Source organism: Octopus bimaculoides, chromosome 2, assembly GCF_001194135.2.
Source record: "Octopus bimaculoides isolate UCB-OBI-ISO-001 chromosome 2, ASM119413v2, whole genome shotgun sequence".
NCBI classification, from domain to species: domain Eukaryota; kingdom Metazoa; phylum Mollusca; class Cephalopoda; order Octopoda; family Octopodidae; genus Octopus; species Octopus bimaculoides.
In genome coordinates, this window is record NC_068982.1 from 8,185,928 (window position 1) to 8,209,868 (window position 23,941).

Here is a 23,941-nt window from a genome sequence, read left to right on the forward strand (position 1 = left end):
ATAGACAAACGGATTAAGTCGATTACATCGACTCCAGTGCGTAACTGGTACTTAATTTATCGACCCCGAAAGGATGAAAGGCAAAGTCGACCTCGGCGGAATTTGGAATCAGAACGTAATGGCAGACGAAATATCGCTAAGCATTTCGCCCGGCGTGCTGACGTTTCTGCCAGCTCACCGCTTTATTTTTGAATTCTGCATACAAAAACATAAGATACAGGTATTCTTCTTCTTGGGACAAATTCTTTGTTGACCAGTGTTATTCTTATCGTAGTTTACAAATCCAAGCATGAAAACGTTACTCAACTTTGGAGTTTTGGAGACAGACACCCCCTTTTCACACACACAAACACATACTCTCTCACACACACGCGCGCACTTACATATTAATGATGTACACAAATATACGACAGGTATACATAATACTGAAATACGCATAAAGCAAACACATGCAGACACATATTAATATAACAAATTTTCAAAAATAATTAAAGAATACAATCATTGAAGAGAAGAGAAACAGTAAAATGACACGTTGATTTTATTAGGTATTCCTGTTTAATTAGAAACCTTCAATGAACAGGTCAGACACTAAACTATAAATTTCACAGGGTACAACTATAATGTTCACACCGCTCCGCTAAACGCAGAAAATTTGTCTCGCTATTAGCTAAAAATATACAGTTTTTTTTTTTCGATTTTTAAACCTCTGTAACTTTCTTCTTCAATTTTTTTCTCCACTTTATCATGCCTTCAAAACAATGAGACTGGAAGGCTACATTAGTATAGCCGATTTTCAGATTTTTCACTTCCTTTTAAAAAAAAATGCATATTTTGCGAATGAAAAATACTAGATCCCTTGTATGTGCCTTTGTCTCAGCTGCTGGCCCATTTGGTGTATAAGGGAGTTTGATTCCGCTGCCCCTCATGTCGGGCTGTTGGTTCATGATGCAGGTAGTTTATCCCATCCCTCTCCGACTTTTAGTTCATGCAATTGAAAAACCGCGTTCTTTATGTTATGACCCAGTATAAAGTCTCCATTCAACACATCGAAAAGGTGAGTATGAAGTTTTTTTGTTATTAACTGAACAAATAACCAGTCAATTTCATACTTTATAATAAATATGAAACTGTTTTATTTGACAGCGTTTTGTGTGCTATCAGAGGCGATGGATGATGAATCTTTCATCCCAGATACAGCCATCTATCTCAATCCGTCAGTTGGCAATCCTGGTGACATCAGACCAAATGTTGGATGGATAACTAATTCAGATACAAGAAGGACTATCACATTAAATATTGGCCCCAACCTTGATGCTGGCGCTACAATTCGCCTTGTTCAACACGACAATGTGGAATCCTATATCGTTTACATATCGTTTCCTTCTGTACAATATATCAAGGTAGTTGATTTTTCTTTCACTAATTCTCTTAATAATTGTAAATTTTTTCAACTCAGTTGTGATGTCCATGCAAATAAACATAATTGACTTAGTGTCTTCACATTTTCATTTTAATCCCGGCATTTTGATGATTCTAACATTTCATTTTAATTTAATGATTTAAATATTGTTGAAGAACAGTGTATACATCAAGAATCTGCTTTTCAATATAATTTTCATTTCGTCCACTAGACTTCCAAACCCAATAAATCAGTCAACATTCCACAAGGTAATGGTCATTCAGTGGTGACAATTACACTTCTGCCCACTAATCGAACACAAGACATGTTGGTATCCATATCGGCAAAACTTTGTAAACGTAAGTAGTTTAAACGAGCACCTCGTTGAAATTAGTAGAATTGTGTTTATACAGTAATCCCTTGCCATATCGTGTTTCACCAATCGCTGCTTATTATTTAAGCTTACGTCGATTCCTCCGTGGTATTGTTTTGTATTTATAATAAAATGAGTGGAGGTGCAATGGCGGTCATAGGATCGCGGTTTCGATTCCCAGACTAGGCGTTGTGAGTGTTTATTGAGCGAAAACACCGAAAGCTCCACGAGGCTCCGGCAGAGGATGGTGGCGAACCCTGCTGTACTCTTCCACCACAACTTTCTCTCACTCTTACTTCCTGTTTCTGTTGTGCCTGTAATTCAAAGGGTCAGCCTTGTCACACTCTATCACGGTGAATATTCCCGAGAACCACGTTAAGGGTGCACATGTCTGTGGAGTGCTCAACTACTTGCACGTTAATTTCACGAGCAGGCTGTTCCGTTGATCGGATCAACTGGAACCCTCGACGTCGTAAGCGACGGAGTACCAACAGCAACAATAAGCAAATAAATATATACAAATTATAAAAATAATTTTTTAAAATAAACAATACAGTACTGTTTCTACTTCGCGGATTTTCACCTATCGCGGGGGTGGGTGTGAAACGTAACACCCGCGATAGTCGAGGGATTGCTGTATAAATAAAATATGCTGCTTTCTAGATTTTACAGCAAAAACAACTCTATGGGCCTGTTATTGTCTTCGGTGAATGCTTATGCTTTCTAAATTTCAGAGCCTATCTCAAGACCAATGACACCAAGCACTCCAGGACGCGGACCAACTACACCAAAAACCAGCCCAAGTGAGTGATGCATTTATCGTATGGTTGATAAGTAAAATAACTACTTTTTATACATTATTTACATTTGACGGATATTTTTGTCCTCATCTTGTTTGTTTTTAGCACAACGTTTCGGCTGATATACCCTCCAGCCTTCATCAGGTGTCCTGGGGAAATTTCGAACCTGGGTCTCATTCCTAAGGTATTTTTCGATGTTATTATTATTATTATTATTTAGGCCAGTGCCTGGAATCGAACTCGGAATCTTGCGGTTAGTAGCCTGCGCTCTTAACCCTTACGCCATATGCCCATAATAACAATAACAACATCGAAAAATATCTTAGGAATGAGAAGCCAGGTTCGAAATTTCCCCAGGACACCTGAAAAAGGCTGGAGAGTATATCAGCCGAAAGTTTGTGTTAACAACGAACAAGATGCGGACAAATATTCGTCAAATGTAAATAATTCCTCCTCTCTCAAATACAGAACTGTATTAAGTATTTCTTATGTTTTCAACTTTTCCTGACTTCGTTAAAAGATTATAATCACATGCTTAGTCATCTATGTGATGCTTTTAATCTATTACAGGGATGGGGAACCTGCGGCCTTATGGCCGCATGCGACCTTCTGGGTCAACAATTGCAGGCTATTAACTCCAAGATTCTGTGTTCGATTCCAGGCACTGGCCTAGATAATAATGATAATAATAATAATAACAACAACAACATCGAAAAATACCTTAGGAATGAGAACCCAGGTTCGAAATTCACTGAGAAAACAGTTGACAGATGTGCATTTAGAGGACCAATTGATACTAAGAACCACTGTGTTAGAACCTGATATCAAAATGCTTTCTCAAAAAAGCAAACTCAAAGAAGTCATTAATTTGAATAAAGAGTAAATACAAGCCTAAAGGAAATATTTCAAAATTTCATATTCTTGGTGTTTATAAGGTTGACTTTTTTTTAAAAAAAAGATTATTATTCATTTACTTATTAAAAAAAAGTTCCTACTTAAGTAAAATATTTGAAAATGTCATATTTCTAATTTTTATTCACCTGTCTTTTTTTATGAGATTACTATTAATTTACTTAACAGCCTAAGCCTAGGGATAAAATGACAAAAGAATATTTGTTCTATGAGGTGCGATGAATTGTAAGGTGGCCTCCATGAACAAAAAGGTTCCCCACCTCTCATCTATTATTTTAACTTACTTCACAATAGAATGAATAGAGAGATAGACGAATGTTAACGTGTTTATTGTTAAATAAATATAGAATCAGAGACGATGTTTCAATAGAGAACTACAGGTAGTTGTGAGCTTTTGTGGTGGACGCATTCCGTAGTTATGAGAATGTTGGAGAGAGAGAGAGAGAGAAATACGAGCTGATCGTGTTGCAGGTCTTCGTATTTTACAAGTCAGTCAAAACAAACAGTTGATGGCCGAATAGCGACTGGCATAAAACACCAAGCGGCATTTTAATCTCTTCTCTGCTCTACTTGACGCTGTTGCTTTGCTGAGTGGGTTTATATTTAACTCGACTGATACACAATCAACACTGCTAAGTGTTTCGTTGGTTCTTTTACATTTGGCTGCCAATTTCAATTTCCGTTTGAATTGATTTCATATTAAGTATAATTATACACTTTTTTAGGCTAACCAATACTATGAAAATCATTTTCGTTATAAATCAATAAATAAAGAGTTATTAGCTATTAAAGTTTGAAAATTTGGAGTAACGTTAGTCGATCGTAATCCACAGACACATTGATAGCCAAACATGAGAACTCTTTTGTCTACGAGAAAGCACGTGTTAATAAATATATTGAAATCACTTGTTGACGCTGTGTTCTACTGTTTTACCCTACCGAATGCTGAAATGTTTGTTTGTTTTTTAATATTTAATTTGTAATGTGTTGTTTATCGCATTAAATAAATATTGAATGCTTAAAACTACAGACGTCATCATTTGAGTTTGAGAAACAAATAATAGTCATCCCCCACCTTATGTCAATGAATTTAACAGGTATTTGTTGAATGCCATCAATTACGTTTTTGTTTCATTTTAAGGGGAGAAGGTGCCATCAATTTGATGCACTCAGATTGTTTATCACAAATCTTATCAATTGGAAATAGCAAGATCGAGACTTGTCCCATTACATCCACTGCACAAAGCTGGTTACATTACAACGAAGACAACCAAGCTATGAGTGTACCATGCTGTGCAACGGATGCTAACAGATTCTGCAGAGAAATGGTGTCTACATAATTAATGATAACACTAACGTTGTGTTTGATATGCTTTGGTCAGCCTGAGGCTGTAGTAGAGACTACTTGCTAAAAGGTGCTATGCAGTGGGATTGAACTCAGAACTATGTGGTTAGAAAGTATACTGCTAACCACATAGCCACGCCTGTGGCTAATTTTTTTTTTTTTTTGTTATATAAAAACCTATTATTCGTTTTCATGTTTTTAAAGTTGTTTTATGAATTTTATGACGGCTTTAATTTAAGAATATCTTTTATTGACAGCTTCTACTGCAATCTTCTTGTCATCTAATGCAACTAATTTTTTAAAATAGCTCATAATATAAAATACCAACCAGTCATCACTTCCTATCTCAAAGGAAAAATAATTAGAAAAAATATAGATCCTAGCAGTAAAGATTATATGAAAGCCGAGGAAGAGTTGTCTTAAACAATAGAAATTTTCAGTCAATCATTCATGAATGGCAGCAACTTCGAATGAAGGCTATGTTCTTGTAGCATGATAATAGTATCTCCTTCATTAAGCAGTGATGTGTATAAATACAAACTTTCGACCAGTTCAAATATGCTTCGAGCATATACGAACTTATAATACAGCCATTGCCTGTATTTTTGCTATGATGAAATGCTTGCTTAGTGTTGTCACCCCATACTTTATTTATAGTGAGCCACTGAATAGCACAACCAATCATTGAACGATGACAGGAATATCATAAGAGGAACACTCATGTCAGTTCACAGTATCTGCCTTTCTAGTCTCTGCTGCTGAAGAGGGGATAAGCACTCCAAAATGCATGCACCTAGCAGTCTGGTTAGGGAACACTGTGACTGATTAGGTGTATTTACACCTATTTGTTGGCATCAAAACATTTTCTCCGTGACTAAATACAATCAATGGTTTTCTTATGCATTCGAATATGCCTCATATTTGAACTGGAAGCAAATTTATATTTATTAATTAGAATCGTATGCTTTGATCTATGCCCATTCCCTTGTTAAAAGTTTTTCTAGCTATTTGTTGTTCTAAGCATACTTAGATCGCAAATTTCAACAGCAAGCATCATTATTATTAAATTTAAGGCGGCGAGCTGGTAGAATCGTTAGCACGCCGAACGAAATGCTTAGCGGTATTTTGTCTGCCGCTACGTTCTGAGTTCAAATTCCGCCAAGGTCGATTCTGTCTTTCATCCTTTCGGAGTCGATTAAATTTAAATAAGTACCAGTTACGCATTGGGGTGGATGTAATCGACTTAATCCCCTACCCCAAGCTGCCCTTGTGGCAAAAATTTGAAATCATTATTATTATTATTATTATTATTATTATTATTAAATTGTCCAAATTAATTTCTGATAATAATGTAAACTCACTCTATTCTCACAGGTAAACCACAACTTACGACAGCGATATCATATGCCACTAAACCACCAGGTTGGTAAATATTCATAAACTTTTCAAGAAAACTAGATTTAATAAGGAAGTATTAGTATTACTTTAAACACCATAACAGGATAGTTTTATCGTGCATCTATTACTTGCTAATTCTATAGATTTACAATCCCAGAGATCTATATTATGGTGAATGCTTTATACGTAAGGCGACGAGTTGGCAGAAACGTTAGCACGCCGGGCGAAATACTTAGCGGTATTTCGTCTGTCTTTACGTTCTGAGTTCAGATTCCGCCGAGGTCGACTTTGCCTCTGATCCTTTCGGGATCGATAAATTAAGTACCAGTTTAGGGCCTTGTGCCTAGAGTAGAAAAGGGTATATGTTTTTGATATTATTTAGCAGAAGCAACAGAGTGACCCAAGGACTGAGAGTTTCGTGTATTAGCACTTGTTTCGTGTATTAGCCACTCCTGTGCCCGAAAATTGTGTGAGATGCTTACAGCACCTAGGTTTCCCAAGCGGTCATCCATCTAAGTACTAACTGGACTCAACGTTGCTTAATTTCAGTAACTATGCATTATCTCATAGCTTTGAGATTTTGACGATGTGATTGTTTATTTGTAAAAGGACACTATAGAGTAGGTATGAAAGGCAAGATCTGGCCTGTTTGAAGATAAAGCAGACAGAATATTTTGGCCGGATATGGCTGGCTTTAAATGCTAAGGAGTTAAATAAATTTCACTCCCTCAAGCTTAAATGATTATATAAAATGAAGAACATTCACCTGTGAAACCACCATGAAGCCTGTGAGACTACAAAAGCCAAAGGTTGGGGTAGCTTTATGCTAGGAGATGAGGTTTGAGATATAAATAAAGGGGGACCCAGAGCAGGTTCTTGTTGTAGAGCAGCGACATGGTTACTCGTATTTACAGGAGAGAGAGTAAGAAGGAATTTAGTCATAGCTGTGATGAGACAAATAGTGGTGTGAGGTGTCCGAGTAGAAGTGAGTGGGGACAGAGAAAGTAAGGTGAGTGGGTGGAGGCTGGCAAGAATGTATCGGGATTGGTGGGGGGAGCATGGAAAAGAGGATATTAAATGATGGTGATGTACTGTTTTTATTGAATATCATTATATGATCCCTAAATTGTAAAGTATTTCAAAAATATTGTTAAAACTAACACTCCATTGGTTATGATGCAGAACAGTGATTCGCAACCTGTGGTCCATGGATCCCTGGTAGTCTGCAAAGGTAGTACTGGGGGTCTGTGAAGATGTTAAGCTGACAGACCTTTCAATATCCTGGGGTCCGTGGAACATGGCAGGCTGGCAGAAATGTTAGCACGCCGGGCGAAATGCACCATAGAAACCAGGAAACCGGGCCCATGAGCGTGGCTAGGTTTTAAAAGGGCGCATAAATAAATAATTACATACTGGCACGGATTGGACGGTTTGACAGGAGCAGATCAGTTGGAGAGCTACTCCATCCTCCACTTATCTGTTTTGGCATGGTTTCTACAGTTGGATGCCCTTCCTAACACCAATCACTTTACAGAGTATATTGGGTGCATTTTATGTGGCCCTAGCATAATTTCTCTTTATATGGCACCAGCAAGGGTGGCTTTTAAGTGGCACCAACACCTGTGAACTCATAAGACAAGGACCTCTCAGCTGGGAGAGAGGGTATGGATCTGAGAGATTAGAGTATGATAGAGGGAGAGGGATAGCCTCCTTATTATCAAGGAGATACTTGGCTACTTCAGTAGGACAAGGAAGGAGAGGAAGGGGGAGAGAGAGAGTTGTTAGAGAGAGAAATAGTGAGACAGTAGGGATGAGAAAGAGAGGGAGAGAGAGTGAGAGAAAGGAAGAGCCTGTACACAGGGAATACTGAGGGTTGTATAAGTTGTACAGACAGGATGGAGTGTGAGGGGAGATATTTAGAGATGACAGTGATAGCAAGTGATATTGAAAGATATTGGAGAGGCTGTAGAGATAGCAAGTGATGTTGTGCTAATTAGAGTTCTTGTAGAGATTTACCACACTGAAATAAGTACTAAAATGAGGAATGAAGTCCCCCCCCCCCCAGCATAGCCATGGGTATAGACCAGGGAAAGAATAAAATAACTTATGTTATACTTCCACTTAAAAAGATATTTCTGGCTTCTGGTTTATGTGTAAATACACTGTTATTGCTCAGCTCTTTGTCTACAATTTTCGTTATACAAACCAACAAGAGAGTATTATTCCATGGTCACTTGCTCTGCTAGACATAGAAACTAAATCCTCTTCAAAATATAATATCTTTCTGACTTTTATTTCTAGTGTGTGTCCTCAAGGTATGTGATATTGAAGAACTACTTGGCTACATACCTGGAAATATAATAGGGTGGATTGAGAAGGATGGTAGAACTGGTGCCTCAAGTGAAGAAGAAGTTGCACATGTATTTGATCAAGTTGAAGAAGGGGTCACTGTTCACATTTCTTGCAATAACTGGTAAGGGACAATTCTTGACTAATGGATCTTTGTTTTCTTTGCATTCTATTTTGAGATTTCTGAAATATATGCAAGATAATTATAAATAAAGGCAAAAGAAAAAAATTCTATGCCAACATGCTGAGAAATAGACTTTAAATCACCAATCACCACATACAATATACATTACTATAAATACACATCGTGTTGAATCGAGGAAAGCAAGCTAACAGTTTGACGATTTAAAGTCTATTTCTCAGCATATTGGCATAGACATTTTTTTTTTCTTTTGCTCTTATTTATAATTGTTTATAATTTTCACCTTAAAAGGTATTTTAATATGCTGGCCACTTGGAAATTTTTTGAAAAAATTTTATCTTATATTAGAAATATATGTAAAATAGATAAACTTCTATAATTCATTTTTGTTTTTCGTTCTTAGTACTTGTAGTGAAGGCATGCTGCAGTGCACCAACAATGTTTGCAAAGGTGATTATTGATTTTTTCATTAAATATGATCAACTTGTGAAATTTTACAAATGCTGATGTTTATTTTTTTTTTTTTCCTGTCTACTATCCCTTTTAGGATGTGCTTATTCAACATGGTCTCAATGGACAGCATGCAGTAAGGGCTGTGATGTAGGGAATCGAATAAGATCAAGAAAGAGACTGATAAAAAAGGGAACAGCTGATTGCAATTTACCAACAGAAGAGACATCTGATTGTAACTTCATTCCATGTGAAGGTAGTTTGTTGTTCAGCTTTTTGGATGAATTTGAAATTGTTTCAGTTATCACAATTGTATTATATGTCATGATTAACATTTTACCACTTTGATAGCATAAACCTGTTGAAAAGCACGTCTTTTGTTTCAAATAATTCTGAAAATAATGAAGAATTTAGTAAAATAATTATGTCATTATTATACTGGTGTTTGGAAAATATTATTAACATGGAATATTATTGTCTTCTAAGATTTAGGAAATCCAACAGTAGTCTTTATTCTAATGAATGCTGCAGATTTACAGCATTCTAACAATACAACCACATTAAATTAGATATAAAGACTACCATTTGGTATTAATACATATTCTGTGGCAAATATTTAATTCTTACAGAGGCAGCTGACTATTTGTGACATCAGTGACTGAATAGTCCCTGTTTTTCTATATATTGGTGACAGTGAGACTAGACTAGGATACAATGAGTGGATGACTGCAACTGAGGAAGCACAAACATGCTGAAATCATGTGAGCTACCAGGTTGATCACTAATACTTGACAATTTTTCATCTGCTACTGATATGTCTGTGCTTCTTAACACCATAAGTCTATATGAGAAGATTTCTCTAAGCAAATAATGCAGCATTAAAGCCTCCTAACCATACATCCACATTGAGTAGGATATAAAGGTTGCCATTTATATGAGAAATTGTGTTGGTAGAGCAGATTTCACAAGGGTATAGAATAGCAATGAAAGGACCTTGACAGAGAAAACTAATAACCATTTGATTGCTCAATCAATACATTAAACAACAATTGAATATTTAGTTAATAAAATTAAGAAGTGATATTAAACCAGTGCATGTGTTTATTTTAACATCTATCAGCATAATGACCCTCCCTAGACACAGATTTGTTTCAACACACAAATTCACATTAAGAACCTTACAAACTAAAAATAGAAATTTTAATTATCTTAAATGGTTTTATGTGAATGATTTGTATTTTTAATTTAAGAATCACCTTCATGGATGCCTTGGGCAACTTGGGAAAGTTGTTCAGCATCATGTGATGTTGGATACCAGAGAAGAACTCGAAAATGTCAAAATAAACTTGAAGTAATATCTGAATGTCTTGGAGTAGGAGTGCAAATCCAAGCATGTGGATTGGAAAGGTGTTCAAATGAACGAGGTATTTTCTTGTGTTTTCAATGCATCCTAACAGTTTTTCCATTCCTTAAAAATAATATTTTTTTTCTTCAGATTTTGCTACATTCATTGTAAACTGATTACTGAATATTTTATAATGTCATCATCATCATCGTCGTCGTTTAACGTCCGCTTTCCATGCTAGCATGGGTTGGATGATTTGACTGAGGACTGGCGAACCAGATGGCTGCACCAGGCTCCAATCTAATCTGGCAGAATTTCTACAGCTGGATGCCCTTCTTAACGCCAACCACTCCAAGAGTGTAGTGGGTGCTTTTACGTGCCACTGGCACAAGGGCCAGTCAGGCGGGTACTGGCAACAGCCACGCTAGAAATGGTATATTTTACGTATCACCTGCACAGGAGACAGTCCTTCGGCACTGGCAACGATCTTGCTCGAATGTATAAAATGATATATTTCTTTGTGTATCCTTTGTACACTTTCTTTACATTTTTATTTAAATTCTAAATTCTCAAATCCACTTCAACCTTAGTCAAGAACAGAGGTTCTCAACCATTTTTTTTTTTATCTATGGAACCCTTTTGATTACTATTTTATTCTGGTGGGTCTCCATAGCCATTCAAAATTTAAAAACTAGCTTTATAGAAACTTCTTTCAAAATTCTTATTTTGTTTTTCACACATTAATTTGTTTAAGTCAAACTATCTAAAACATTAGAGAAAGAAACCCTACCTGTTTCTTACAATACATACATCTAAAGCAACATTTTTCCAGGGGCCCTTAAAATACTTTGAATCCCAAATTTACTATTTTGTTGCATAGAACCCCAGAAATATTATATGGACCCTCGGGGGTCATATAGATCTGATGAGAACCATTTGTCTTGAAGGATAGTCTTCCTTATATTTGACCACCAAGGGTACACCATACCTTTGATTTCAAATAGTTTTTTTTTTCCAATATTCATCACCCTTCCATATTAAGCAATGCAGACACCTTTTACATGTAATACATATTTTAAAAAAACACTGTGTATTAAGGTTCTACTAGCATTTCTTTTTTTAAAAAAGTCATCGACTGATTCTTGAGAAACTTCCAGCTTTTCTCATATATAAGTGAACTGTAAGTGTTAATTGGAAACAGAGAAGGGATCATGTTTTCTATTGAAACAAAAGATCATGATTTCTTCTTTCTTACACACACACACACACACACACACACACACACACAAAATACGATGGGCTTCTCTCAGTTTCTGTCTACCAAATCCACTTGCAAGGCTTCGGTTGGACTGATGATATAGTGAAGACACTTACTCTTTTACTTGTTTCAGTCATTTGAATGTGTCCATGCTGGAGCACCGCCTTTAATCGAGCAAATCGACCCCAGGACTTATTCTTTGTAAGCCTAGTACTTATTCTATCGGTCTCTTTTGCCAAACTGCTAAGTTACGGGGACGTTAACACACCAACATCGGTTGTCAAGTGATGTTGGGGGGACAAACACAGACACACAAACATACACACACACACATACATATATATATATATATACATATATACGACGAGCTTCTTTCAGTTTCCGTCTACCAAATCCACTCACAAGGCTTTGGTCAGCCCGAGGCTATAGTAGAAGGCATTTGCCCACGGGGCCTAACAGTGGGACTGAACTCTGAGTCATGTGATTGGTAAGCAAGCTACTTACCACACAGCCACTCCTACTTGTCCAAATTATTTTATATGAGACTTGTCCTTATTTAGGGACCTTTTGAGTGGGATGGGCTACTTAACCTGAAGAAAATTCTAACTGGGCCCCACCTGCAAGATCATGCGCTGTTTATCTTGACATGAGATCCCCATGTCACACACATTTTGTTGTGATGCATGTGCCTGGTGTACCATTATTTGTGTTTATACATAAAATCTGTTATATTAAAATAGTCTATCTTGTATCTTTTTATAGTGTGCACTGGAGGTAAAGTTTGGTCTGACTGCGCAAATGAATGTCCACTTCATTGTGCAGACTACAAAGCTGGAAGGGGTGTATGCCAGGAATCAGATACGTGTGTCCCTGGATGTCGATGTCCTGAGAACACCCTTGAACAGGATGGAAAGTGTGTAAAGAAAGAACAATGTTTTTGCCACGATAAATATGGAACTGCTGTACTGGAAAATTTTGAAACTTCATCACATGCAATTTGTGAGAAATGGTTAGTATCTATCGTTCACCTTTACTTGTTTCAATCATTATACTGTGGCCATGCTAGGAAGATTTTGTTGCTGTCGCCCACGTTGGAACCGGACCATAATAATAATAATCCTTTCTAACAAAGGCACAAGGCCTGAAATTTGAGGGGAGGAGACCAATCGATTGCATCAACCCCAGTACGTAACTGGTACTTAATTTCTCAACCCTGAAAGGATGAAAGGCAAAGTCAGCCTAATAATAATAATAATAATACAGGGCAAGTTCATCTCATCACATACCCAAATCTGATGGGTGACTTAAATTATTTAATGAATGTTACCTTTAAGAATCCTTTTCTGATCCATGGTGCTGGCCTTAGTATGCACAAGGTACTGCCTAGAAGGCATTGGATGCATCATGTCTAAAATACACAGATGTACATATACGTACAGTAGAATCTCGCAGTATGAGTGATCCATTGTACGAATAATTTGCTGTGAGTCGAAACTCATGCAAATTTTTGTCTTGAAGTACGAGTGGAAATCCGCAGTATGAGCACACAAATCGTCCCACCTTTAAGGTAATTCAGTTTATAAAACCAGTTTACATGTTTCATTTGCATTCACTTTTTTATAATTGTCATTTTACTTGTAACAACACCTTTTCTGATTTAAAACCCATAAAAAATTATTTTTGAGTGGTTTGTTGGGGGACTGAAACGGATTAATTATATTTTAGTTAATTTCAATGCGAAAATTGATTTGTAAAATGAGTAAATCATAAGACCAGCTTGGTCATGGAATGAATTAAACTCGTACTGCAAGGTATCTCTATATATGCATATAAAATATTGTATTTTTCTATTTAACAGTTTATGTAAACATGGAGAAATTACTTGTACAAATATTACAAAAAGTTGTAAGTAAAATAAACATTTGAATTTAAAATGTTTTATTTCTTCATTTCTATATATATTTATTTTTGTATATTTATCAGATGGCAGACAAAAGTCATCACAATTTCTGTAATTTAACAACAATGTAGTTTGATTTTAGGGTGTTAACAGTAAAATGCTGCTGGAGTATAAACAAATTAGCATGAAGGACAGAAAGAGACGAGTACAAAAAATAATACAGATCGCTTGACTGAATGATAAAATGGACAAGTTACGAGGACAATGGGGTGGGGGGAATATATAAAATGAGAAAGCAAGGACAGTAACAAAACAATAAACAAATAATAAATGACATGGGTATTTTTATATACATAGAAGGCCTTTCAGTTATACAACAGAATTAAAATGGAGAAAGTGTGAAAATAATGCTAATAGGAAAGAATATGATGGTCCCTTAGGACATGGGAAAATGTATATGCAGACAAAAAAGAAAACCATTGGAGTAAGTTCTTTCACAGCAGTGGAAAAATTTCTATGATAGGGATTGAATTATACCCAACTGACCGAGTGAGTGGTCAAGCCAAAAAGGATGAGGAATTTTAGAAAGAGGATGGTCAGGTGGCACCTTTTAGGTGATGTAAGAGCTTGGTACAGTCGTCTGATTTACCAGCTCCAGTCACACTGTCCAATCCATGCCAGCATGGAAGACAAATGTTAAACAGTGATGATGATGATGATGCATATGTGTATATATATATATATATATATATATATATCATCAGCATTATCATCATCATCATCATTATCATCATTTAACATCTGTCTTCCACGCTGGCATGGGTTGGACAGTTTGACTGGGGCTGGCCAGGCAGAGAGTTGCACTGAGCTCCACTGTCTCTTTTGGCTTGGTTTTCTTACAGTTTAATACCCTTCCTAATGCCAACCATTTACACACGTGCACAGACACACACACACACACATATATATATATATATATATATATATATATATATACTCATATACACATAATGCATTCACAGAAAGGGAATAATGGAGCCATCATATATGCATATCGAACTCTGCTTAGAATTTCCTCATTATAACACTTACTTCCTTCTTGGTTTGCAAATATAGACATAATATTCCCATTCATCTCAACCCATAATGCTGGGTTGAATAAAACCAATAGTAAAGTCCTATAGTACATTGTACAGCAATGAAACAAATCACAATTAACAATCCAGTAATTTAATATTTGAACAAGCTGCTTATAAATTGTTAAATATGAAAATTGGTCAGTTTACTTTTGCCACTAGCATCAATGGGTTTATAAACAGTGGGTTCATGAATAGTTAAGGAAGATACACAGCTGATGATGATATCTCCAAGTGGAGTTGAAATATGCATGTACAGTTGTTCCTTCTCGGTCTGTCCATGAATGTATTGTGTGTGCCGCCATAATGCTTACGTTTTTCAAATGCAGTGTTGGCTAAAAATCTCTAGATATGTTCTAGTATATTCTACAACAAAGTAATTGCAAGCCATGCTCTCTTTCTCTCTTAATGTGTTTGTAAAGAAGATAGTTGAAACTTATTCATTCTGCTCTTGAGAGTAAGTCCTGGAATTTAACCACCAGATTAGTTTGTGGAGCAAAGACAAATATATGCTTATCAAATGTACACAAATTTTGTCTCAATCATCATCATCATCATCATCATCGTTTAACGTCCGCTTTCCATGCTAGCATGGGTTGGACAATCATGGTGCTAATTAATTAGTGTACACTACATGTAGTATACACTTATTAATTCATAATTTAACGTCTGCTTTCCATGCTAGCATGGGTTGGACGATTTGACTGGGGTCTGGGAAGCCAGAAGGCTACACCCTCCAATCTGATTTTGCAGAGTTTCTACAGCTGGATGCCCTTCCTAACGCCAACCACTCCGAGAGTGTAGTGGGTGCTTTTTACGTGCCACCGGCATGAGGGTCAGTCTGGTGGTACTGGCAATGGTCACACTCAAATGGTGTTTTTTACGTGCCACCTGCACAGGAGTCAGCCGTACACTACATGTATGCACACTTATTAATTAGCTCAAGAACTGAAATAAAATGTTTATGGTTAAGATCATTAATTAATTTATATATGTACATTTAATAATAGAGACATGACTAATCTTTAGGTAAGATCCAATGGCAATGGTTTTGGGGGAATTTTCCAATGTTTGTTCCATACAAATATCAAATTATTCAGTGTAAATTATACTTTTTCTAAAACAAATATGAACTGTTTCATTTGACAGCAGAATAAATAAACTACTGAATCATTACAGGTTGTGTATATGCCAAATGGTCGAGTTGGGGAGCTTGCAGTCGTACCTGTGGTGCTGGTATACAACATCGTTACAGGTAACACATTCTTATTGTATCTAATCACTGCAATAGTGTTTTTAAATTGTGTGTGAATAGAATTGAACTTAATTGAATGTTTTTAAGTAAATCTTATAGAGAAAGTATGCTAAATCAGTTGTGTGTCAGATTAAATGCTTAGGTAAGTATTTCATCCCTTAATATGCCCTGCATTCTAATTCTTTGCCTTTGATTCATCCATATCTAAATGAAAAAAAAACCTGTGCTAAGTATGTATGTACTGTGTATGATATGACTGGCTAAACTCTTCCGCTAAGATTTGTGGTCTTATGCTAGTGTGGGAAATTGTAGATTTTATAATGTGAGCCCTTGTAAGATAAAAAGTTTGTTAAGAGGAATAAATTAGTTTATAATGTATATTTTTGACAGAACCTTCTGTTTTTTAGAGATGGATTTTATCTTTCTTTTTCTTCTGACAAATGGATCTGCTCAACACATTAGATTTCTTGTCTTCTAAAATGGCTGCAACTTTCTGACATTTGAATTCAGAGCCTCTGCACAAATGATCCAATACCTTTACTTTGTAGACATTTCAACTCTGCTAATAGTCACCTGAGAAATCTTAATTAACTCATAACAGAAGAATGATATAAAGCAGTAGTGAGTTGCCTTGTACGTTTGTGTTCAGAGTCCAGTTTCAAGTGGGTCATTTTGTATTTCATCCTTCTTGAATGTAAATTATGTCCTTTCTAATAACAAATTGGTTTTTTTCATTTACACAAAATAAGAGAGAAAAAAATCAAAATTAAGCTGTGGATGTGTGATAAACAGCTTGCTTCTCGACCACATGGTTCCAAGTTTTGTCCCACTGTGTGACACCTTGGACAAGTGTCTTCACTGTATCATCATGCCAACCAAAGCCTTGCAAGTGGATTTGGTAGACAGGAACTGAAAGAAGTCCAACATATTGTGTCTCTTTGTGTGTATATGTATGCGCATGCATGTATGTGTGATTGTGTATATGCATGTGTGTGTCTTTATGTCTGTGTTTGTCCCCCACCACCACCACTGCTTGACAACCAGTGTTGGTATATCTATGTCCTCATAACTTAGTGGTTCAGCAAAAAGAGATTGATAGAAAAGTACTGGAGTTGATTCGTTTGACTAAAAATCCTTTAAGGCACTGCCCCAGAATGGCCACAGCCTAACGACTGAAACAGTTAAAAAGATAAGAGACACTGATAAATCTGTATAATTATTCCATTACAAATCATTTTCAAAAATTTCAAATTCTCTTTCCAGAAAGTTGCTCTCCCATGGTTCATTGTGTGAAGAATATATTCATGAAAACAAAACCTGTACCTTAGGAACTTGTCCTTTTGATTGTTATTTCAATGAAAATGGTTACTATAATAATGAATTAATTCGTGAAGATTCTTGTGAAGTGTGGTAAGTTGTAAAATTATGTTCAGAATACTTTATATTAAGTTTTATAAAGAAATTTTACTTTAAATTAATGGTTTAGTGCTTTAACAAGACTATTTTATATTGGATTTACATATCACATTATTTACATTATTTACATTCGACGGATATTTGTCCTCATCTTGTTTGTTGTTAACACAACGTTTCGGTTGATATACCCTCCAGCCTTCATCAGGTGTCTTGGGAAAATTTCAAACCTGGGTTCTCATTCCTAAGGTATTTTTCCATGTTGTTGTTGTTGTTGTTGTTGTTGTTCAGGCCACTGCTTGGAATCGAACTCGGAATCTTGGGGTTAGTAGCCTTCACTCTTAACCACTACGCTATATGCCCATGCATGCATATGGTATAGTGGTTAAGAGTGTGGGCTACAAACCCCAAGATTCCAGGTTCAGTTCCAAGCAGTGACCTGAATAATAATAACAATAATAATAATAACAACAACAACATTGAAAAATACCTTAGGAATGAGAACCCAGGTTCGAAATTTCCCCAAGACATCTGAAGAAGGCTGGAGGGTTTATCAGCCAAAACGTGTTAACAACAAACAAGATGAGGACAAATATCCGCTAAATGTAAATAATGTACAGAATTCCTCATCTCTTAAATACAGAACTGTATAGAGCACTCCACAGACATGCCGACCCTTAATATAGTCCTCAGGGAGATTCACTGACACAGAGTGTGACAAGGCTGGCCCCTTTGAATTACAGGTACAACTCATTTTTGCCAGCTGAGTGGACTGGAGCAACATGAAATAAAGTGTCTTGCTCAAGGACACCAATGCACCACTGAGTATTGAACTTGTGACCTTAAAATCAAAAGTCAAATACCCTAACCACTAAGCCATGCACCTTCACAGATGTCACTATGTGTCTTATTTAAATAAAACTAAGCCCCTATATTTAAAATTTACTGAATGCTACAAACAATGTGGAAGACTTGAACTAAAAAACACGAAAGTATTTTAGTTCAGTGTTTTAGCTTTGAAAAACTATTAAAATAAATATACTTTAAACCCATGGTTAGTCAACTGAGTATAGCTGGCTCAACCAGAGAAACAAAATTCCTTGCAAGAGGAACAAGAATCATCTTATGTATTCTGTTTACCTTTGTAGCTTCATGATGAGCACAGCACTATTAGAACTGACATTTGCTTTAATCACTTCATTTTATCAAGTATCTTTTTAACCTGAATAAGTCACAATAGAAATGTTTCTTAGTAGTTTACAGTAAATTTATTATATCCTTTATGTTCTAGTTATTGTACAGCTTCAAATATATCCTGCTTTTATCAACCAAATGCAAAAGGTAACTTTTCACCATTTTGTTTTCAATTCCAGTTTACAAACACAATGTATTTGAAACCTTGAAAAAGTACTTCATAATTTCTTGATGTTGTTGATGGTGGTAGTAAAGATATCTAAGGCAAAAAATTGAAGAGTATTCCAAAATCATTCCAATTTTGCAGCATATATGTGTCTGTAATTTTATTTTATTCTTTTGCAAGCCTCAGGAAAATTAGTTATTCATAATTTGGGGTTTATGTTGCTCATTTTACACAGAAGCAGCATAATATCAGTGCCAACAAGATCTAGAATATAAGTTCTTTTTAAGTAATGTATTAATAGGGTATTTATGAAGGCAAGCGTATTATTTTTTAGATATAAAATGTTATCTATAATACAGGAATTGTTGTTGACCTAGTTGATCATCCAAATACAAGGATGTGATAATCCTTTCTAAGGCAGATACAAGACCTGAAATTTGGTGGGAGGGGCTCAAGTAGATTAACCCCAGAGTTCAACTGGTACTTATTTCATTGACATTCAGAAAGATAAAAGACAATGTTGACCTCAGCAGGATTTGAACTCAGAACATAAAGTCAGATGAAATGCTGTTAGGCATAATAATAATGTTATTACCTTAAATATTTCATTTTAAAATGGTGCAAATAGTAAAAACCAAATTAAATTTATGTTAATATTTCAATTAAATACAATTCTAAAATATTTCAAATTTACTTGACTAGCTGATGGAAAATGGGCAAGTTGGTCTGAGTGGGGACCTTGCAGCCATTCATGCCAGCCTGGTGGAATCAGAATAAGAACTCGCTCTTGCTCAAATCCTTTACCACGCTGTGGGGGAAAAGTATGTTCAGGAAACGCTGTTGATTATGAATACTGTACAATGAAGAAGACATGTAAGTAATTTATGATACTGTGGTATTTCAAATCTACCTTAGGAGTACATTAATTCCCAGCATCTCTGAAATACTGTTTGCATTTAAGTCTTGAAGTTCTCTCATACTTTCCTCTTCACTTCACATAACATGCTTATTATTCACATCACCCAATGGATTCCTGCTTCAGTTTCACCCAGCTTAATAATGGCATTGTTGGCAGTGCCATTTCTCTTATCTCAGCCTATATGTCTTGCTTCCTGAAACAAATTGATATATCTGACACTATTTTGTCATTCTAGTTGATTAATTGTCGTACATCAGCTCCAATAAAGCAAATATATCATGCAGGTGATCAGTCAAACAACTAAATACATTCTACATATCAAACTCTTTAGATATATTGTTCTTCTGCCTAATTAAAACTGAAGCCATGTATTTCAGTTTTCATTGCACAAGGTACATTGTGGTATCTGTGTCTTTACATTTCTTCTACAATCCGTAGTGCTTAAGAGCATGGGATACTGACCCCAAGATTCCAAGTTTGATTCCAGGCAGTGACCTGAATAATAATAATAACATCAAAAATACCTTAGGAATAAGAACCCAAGTTCGGAATTTCCCCAAGACACTTGATGAAGGCTGGAAGGTATATCAGCTGAAATGTTGTATTAACAACAAACAAAATGAGGACAAATATCCATCAAATGTAAATAATGTACATAATTCTTCATCTCTTAAATATAGAACTGTATAATCCAGTCTTTTATTCTTTATTTATAGATTTCATTGTTTGCTATCCAGGAATCAAATGAGGTAAAATAGTTCCAGAATTGCTCTCAAGAGTTTTGGTCGTATAGAATAAGCATATTCCATTGCAATACATTCCGTGGTGATATATCTACAATTTTGCATTACTTTATTTGGATATTTAAAACAACAGGCATTTTTGTTTTCTCCATGTTGCAGGCTGTATTTATGAAGAATGGTCAATGTGGTCAACATGCAGCAAACCATGTGGTAAAGGTTTTCAGATCAGTGAACGAATTAAAACTAGGGATTCATCTTGCAAATTAAATACTAAGACTAGAAGACAAACTTGTCGAGTACAGCCTTGCAGAGGTATTATCTAAAAGCCTTTAATAACTTTTTTCATATATATTTTGCTAATTTTTCAATATCAATCATTGTGAAGTGTATTTTAAGATTTTCTAGAGAAATGCAAACAAGAGCGATCGCTCAGTAATGAAAAGGTCTGAAACACTGCCTTAGAAATAAATGCTATAAACTTCAAATTCACCCTATATCTACATCTATATCTATCAGTCTATCTAGCTAGCTAACTTTCTAACTATCTATCTATCTGTCTATCTGTCTGTCTATCTATCTATCTATCTATCTATCTATCTATCTATCTATCTGTCTATCAGAACACCCCTATTGGTTGTCTCCTAATGGACTGTGCCACAATACAACTGGACATACGCAGAGAGCTTTCAGAGCAGAGTAGAGCCAAGAGTTGCATATTGTCAAGGGTTATTACCAGTATCTTAAGTAGAACAATTTGCAAGGACTTTATTATAATTCCATTATATCATGCATCGAAGGTGTGATACAATACATTCTCTACATATATAAATATAATTCTGGACACTAGTTTGAGATGGGAGACTTATCAAACCGCCACCTTGCTGTAAACAAATACTGTAAGCACAAGTAGTTTATAACCAGTTTCATTTATTTATTTATTTATTTACTCAAATTTAACGTCTATTATTCTTGTTAATGCTTCATTATTATTGCTAATATTGTTATAGTAATTGCATTTAACAAAAAGATCGTTATCAAACAGCATTTAACACATTTACAAAAGTTAATACAGTAGATCCCGCGTTATAAATCCATTGATAATAAATCTACCCGCTTGATGTATCAAAAATGGGTTGGAATGGAATTTTTACACATAAAATCTCTCATTTAATAAATCCAAACCATCACTTAATAAATCCAACTGTTGCTGCTTCTTCCTAAAGTGTCACCAAGCAAATGAATCAAGTGTTCCCCCCCCCCCCCATTAAATGCTGACAGGTAGGCTCCAGCAGCCACGGTCAGCCAGCTGTCATGTGGTACACTCTATCATCCCAAAATAGATATAGTGTATATATATAAATACACATACACTACCATTTACCATTACCAACAGGGTCACGACTACTACTACAACCAACAAAAAATGCTCCCACCTGGACTGTTGACACCAGTAAAACAATTATGAACTTTTCGTTTAATTTCATTTTTTTTAAATATGTATTTTTGATAAGGTTCGTTTTTTCAAGAACCGAAACATGTTAAAAATATCTCTGACAAAATTATAAATTAAAATTCATTTTTTTATATTTATTTATTTATTTATTTATGTGTTTCAGCCAAGTGGCTGCGGTCATGCTGGTGCACATTGACGTTTTCAAACTTCTTTTTTATAAATATATATGTTTTCCTGTCTTGGTTTTTGTCCGCCACTACATTCCTCCATGGTAAGATTTAATTTGCGTATACAAATTTAATCTGCAGTCCATGGGAAGAGCTGTTTTAACGATGCGTCCCGCCCAGCTCTTCGAAACGCTGGTGTTAAAACGGGGGTAGCTGATGAAGTAGAATGTTCTCTATGTGGCTTGTGTGTTTTCTCGTCTACGTTTTGTTTGCAATGTCCTGTACCCAGATATGCACCTATACATACAGGTGGATGTCGGTATGCACATACCTGTACGTATATATGCATATACTCATTTATTATTTGTTTTTATATATATATATGTATATATAGTAGCTGGCAGTGGCTGCTGGAGCCTAAAACACATCCTTGTCATTCAAGTGAAAAAGTAGGCTCCAGGACACCTCTTGTCAAAATTACATGCCCTTCTCATTTATTGGATGATGGAGTGTACCATGTGACAGCTGGTTGGTTGTGGCTACTGGAGCCTACCTGTCAGTATTGAAGTGTGAAAAAACACATCATTTGTCATTCATGTAGAGAGGCAGACACACACACACAAGTTGTTCAAAATGAAATATGAGAAGCAGGACCAATCCATGGTAGAAAAGATTCAATTGTTAGGATGTTACAAAGCTGAACGTTAGAATGATGGTGCTGTTGTTTGCTCCAGGGATCATCACTGAAGAAGGAAAACTAGACGAGATCGTTCATGACAATTGGCAATCTGAAAAGGAAACCGAAGGAGATGAAGATGGCAATTCCATCATTGATGTTGAGGAAAGAGCTCCAGAGCCTCCAACGTCAGCTGAAATGAGACACTATCTCATTCGATTAGAAAGTGGCCTTGAAAGTTTTGATTTCGGTGACATGAATCCTTTTAGAACTCTTTTGGAAAAAATCAATGCAGAGTTGCAAACGAAGCGTCCAACAAAGCAAACAACACTCAACAAATTTCTCATTCAAGGACCCTGTTTATAATGCTTTTTATTCTTGTATTCGCATATTATATGTATTTTAATAAATACACATGTTTAATCAATCAACAAATTTTCTTCCCTCGGTTAATAAATCCCTCGTTTAATAAATCCAAAATAGGTGGTCCAAGATGGATTTATAAAGTAGGGTCTACTGTATTTAAATAAGAGATGAAGACAAAAAAAAAACTGTTGCGAAGCATCTCTCATGCCCCATTTCTCACTGTCTCAGTGCTCCTCTTTGACTACAGCATCTATATTTAATTTCTCACCATCCCCTAAGAAGTAGTACTGCCCACATTGAGAACCATTTGATGACATAAACTAAGTAACTAAGTTCGGCTGAGAAATGTTTCTGAAACATCAGATTAGCTTTGTGCTCTTCGTTCAAAATTTATATCTTCTCAAACAAAAGCAACTTGTTAAACTGTTTTATACTTTTCTCATGAATCTGTTTCTTTCACTCCAGTGAGATGTGGTAGATGGACAAGGTGGTCACCTTGTGTGGGTCAGTGTGACAAAGGAGTCAGCAAAAGAACTTTTAGAGTTTCCACGAGACGAAGAAATAAGTCTGTCTGCAAGACTCAAACGGAAGAAAGGGAATGCAAACTGGCCAAAAAATGCAGTAAGTAAACATTCATCTCAATTTCTCTAAACTGTCTGTTAAAAAAGGGGAAAAAACATGACACTCCATTGATTACAACAACAAGGGTTCCAGTTGATCCGATCAGTGGAACAACCTGCTTATGAAATTAATAGGCACAGGAGTGGCTGTGTGGTAAG

At 35.8% G+C, this 23,941-nt stretch overlaps 1 protein-coding gene across 1 annotated transcript in view; it reads left to right on the plus strand.

Moving 5' to 3' along the window:
- The first annotated feature begins 1,727 nt into the window (after window positions 1-1,727).
- LOC128247132 (SCO-spondin-like) overlaps window positions 1,728-23,941 on the plus strand; it is a 36,161-nt gene continuing 13,947 nt past the window's right edge. Inside the window, exons 1-15 of the mRNA XM_052965952.1 lie at window positions 1,728-1,761; window positions 2,510-2,578; window positions 6,207-6,254; window positions 8,532-8,703; window positions 9,125-9,171; window positions 9,269-9,427; window positions 10,422-10,595; window positions 12,537-12,783; window positions 13,633-13,679; window positions 15,990-16,065; window positions 17,329-17,475; window positions 18,770-18,819; window positions 19,541-19,711; window positions 20,660-20,812; window positions 23,628-23,783. Coding sequence (XP_052821912.1) covers window positions 1,728-1,761; window positions 2,510-2,578; window positions 6,207-6,254; window positions 8,532-8,703; window positions 9,125-9,171; window positions 9,269-9,427; window positions 10,422-10,595; window positions 12,537-12,783; window positions 13,633-13,679; window positions 15,990-16,065; window positions 17,329-17,475; window positions 18,770-18,819; window positions 19,541-19,711; window positions 20,660-20,812; window positions 23,628-23,783 — 1,750 coding nt within the window. The remainder of the gene's footprint in view (window positions 1,762-2,509; window positions 2,579-6,206; window positions 6,255-8,531; window positions 8,704-9,124; window positions 9,172-9,268; window positions 9,428-10,421; window positions 10,596-12,536; window positions 12,784-13,632; window positions 13,680-15,989; window positions 16,066-17,328; window positions 17,476-18,769; window positions 18,820-19,540; window positions 19,712-20,659; window positions 20,813-23,627; window positions 23,784-23,941) is intronic.